General features: G+C 43.2%; 1 protein-coding gene across 1 annotated transcript; it reads left to right on the top strand.

Moving 5' to 3' along the window:
• Nucleotides 1-517: 517 nt before the first annotated feature.
• On the top strand, nucleotides 518-2,450 carry CCDC166 (coiled-coil domain containing 166). The gene is made up of 2 exons (XM_039526502.1): nucleotides 518-717; nucleotides 1,243-2,450. The coding sequence occupies exon 2, from the start codon at nucleotides 1,268-1,270 to the stop codon at nucleotides 2,240-2,242; it is 975 nt and encodes a 324-aa protein (XP_039382436.1). The 5' UTR covers nucleotides 518-717; nucleotides 1,243-1,267; the 3' UTR covers nucleotides 2,243-2,450.
• The last annotated feature ends 383 nt before the right edge of the window (nucleotides 2,451-2,833 follow it).

The raw sequence follows: 2,833 nt of genomic DNA, 5'->3' as shown, positions 1-2,833 counted from the left end.
CTGTATTGTAACAAATGCCCTTGTTTGACTCTTACCATCCTCCTGCATTACAATGAGATAATGTCATCTTTATAAATAGGTACATAAAAATATAACATTTTACCATTATCCACCACACTACAATTAATACCCATGTTGGACCCTTATATCTCTATGCCTTTCAGTCACTTATATAAGCACTTAACATTGAAACCTAATGATAATATTTTAAATCTCATTGCTAACACCCCATTGAGATGAATGGCTCATATAGACAGATGTCATTGCACACAAGTCAGGTTTTGAGGGTTTAATTTGCAATCATGAGAATTAGACTGGGGATGTGAGGATGGGTGGAAGAGTTAAAAGATTCTCGGATAGCTAGAACATTGTTATTCAGCATATTCCAACACAAAGACAATTATGTGGTAATTTATGCGCCTACACAGTTACACTATATACTGAGCCCTGCCCATCCATCATCTTGAACACACAGAACTTGCCCTGTGATGTCATGATATTCTGTCACCTTGGATACACACAACTTTCAAGATAGTCCAATCACACCAGTGTGTTCAACTGTTCACTGTGTGGCAAAGGCCACACAGCTGCTAACAGCCTCTAGGGGCCGGCTGTCAGAAGTTACTATCCTACTAGTTCCTGGGAGTTCAGTGACAGAGAAACTACCTGAAGGTTTATTAAGAGCTCAGGAGTGGGAGAGAAGGCAGGACAATTGAGGTAAGAGATTTTAAGACATATGCGTCAGACCTTTGGGGGCTCCCTTGGAGCTCTGGATCCTGGGGCCTTACTTTCTTCACATGCCTGGAAGCATTCTAGTTCTCAGTGACTCCCTTCCTTTCCACACACAGGGAATTTGAGCCTTACAGTGTTTCATCTACCCTCACACACTCACACAGTTTTGCCAAAGTCCCTCAGTCCTTGCCTACAGGCCTCCTGCTGTTCCAGCCCTGGGTTCCCTATCACGCTGCTCAGTCTGTGCCCCTCAGTTATTCCAGTCAGACTCTCCCCAAGTCACATCTCTCCTGATATCTCTCAGTACTGCTATTCTAGTCCTGACCAAACACTCCCTGCCCCTCCACCCCAAATTCATCCTGAATAAGAGACCAAACATGAAAAATTCCAGGCCAACATTTCAATCAATTAAAAACAGGAGGTTTATGACTAGAAGGGTTAGCCAACCTTAAAGTATGTGTTCGTAGTTCACCTACAATATGTAACCTCCCATCTATTGTATTTTGCTAGTACCCGTGGCATCCCAGAATTGAACATGGCATCCAAAAAAAAGAAGCCAGAACAAAAAGCTAACGATTTTGGAAAAAGTAAGCAAGGAACAAACAGAAAGGAAGGTGATATATCCAAGGCAAGGAGCAGCACAGAACCATTTGTCAAAGAAAGGGAGCAGTATCTGCAGAAGGAATACAAGATCCTGACTGAGCATATGAACACATACATGAAGCGAGTAGAGCACTTCCTGTGGGAGAATGAGTTCCTAGATAAGGAGGCCCAGAAGATTCGGGAGGACAGCAAAGCCTACATGACCTATATAAGCAAACACACTCAGAAATGCCAAAATGCTATCATTACACTAAATAACCAGAACCACTTTGATCTGGCACAGGTCCGAAAGCAGAAGGAAGAGTTGATCTCACAGTACACAGCTAAAGAGAAGGAGGTGCGGAACCAATTGATGGAGATGGAGACAAAGTATTCTCTTATGAACAAGGAGGTTGAAGACTTGCAGCCCTTCAAGGACCTGCAGTTGGAACAGCTGAGCAGAATCAAGGAGCTGGAGAAGGAACTGCTGGTCACAAAAATCCAGCACTCAGAGCAAATGCACAAGGTCAAGAGCAGATTTCTGCAAGCAAAAGCTGAATATGAGCTGGACTCTCATCAGAAGGTTCAGTCTCTGGCCAAGAGAGCTGAAGAGGAAGCTGTACGCAGTCTGATCCAGCACACCAAGCAGGTGAAAGCAGAGAATTGGCGACTGCGCCATGAACTGCTCAGCCTCATCCGACGCTCACACATCCTCAAAACCTTCAAGCTTCAACTGAGGGATCAGCAACAGCAACTCCTTCGGGAGCACGATTATAGCCAAGACCTCACACGCATGCGCCATTGGTTAAAGGAGCATGGGGCACAGGGCTCAAACAAGGAAGTCAACGGCTTTGGCAGCTCCCTCAAAAGCATCATATCAGCCAAGATCAGACACATCCCTACTTCCCTCACTAGTGCCAAATCATAAAGTGAAGGTTAAATTTAACTTTCATAGTTAAGTGACATTTGAAAGTGCAATCCCTTTTCTCCACAAAATAATTAACTAAAATTTCCCTCTCTGGAGACAGACTATGATGATTCATAACTTGATGCTTTCGCACCAGCAGATAATATTCTTGGATTAAAAAAGAGAGGGGAGGGAATGGAGAGAAGAACAATAAAAAATGCAAGACGTTCTTGAGTGCAGATACTTGTTTCTGAGGGTATAATTGATCTCATGATCAGCTAATATTATGGGCCAGGTCCTCAGCCCCACTCTAATTCCTCTGCATTGCTTTAGGGGTATAAAGAGATTGTAAAGATGGACTCTCTGTCCAGATGAGGAATCCTTAAATAGAACAGAGCAGACATATCTGAAAGGATATTTTGTGGCTACTGCTGGGACATGTAGGCATCTCATGCTGCGTTTGTACACATTGGAGACTTGAACTGTTGAAAATCTGCTATTCCCATCTACACCAGTTTTCCAAACCCAAGTCACTGAGGTAGAAATCCAGACAGAAACCTTAAATTGTGTAATCCCAAAACCAGTGTTCAAAAGAGGGAACACAAATAAATA

The sequence above is a fragment of the Mauremys reevesii genome, linkage group 2, assembly GCF_016161935.1.
Source record: "Mauremys reevesii isolate NIE-2019 linkage group 2, ASM1616193v1, whole genome shotgun sequence".
Lineage (NCBI taxonomy): Eukaryota > Metazoa > Chordata > Testudines > Geoemydidae > Mauremys > Mauremys reevesii.
The sequence above is the reverse complement of the archived record's forward strand: the minus strand, read 5'-3'. Positions and strand labels throughout refer to the sequence as shown.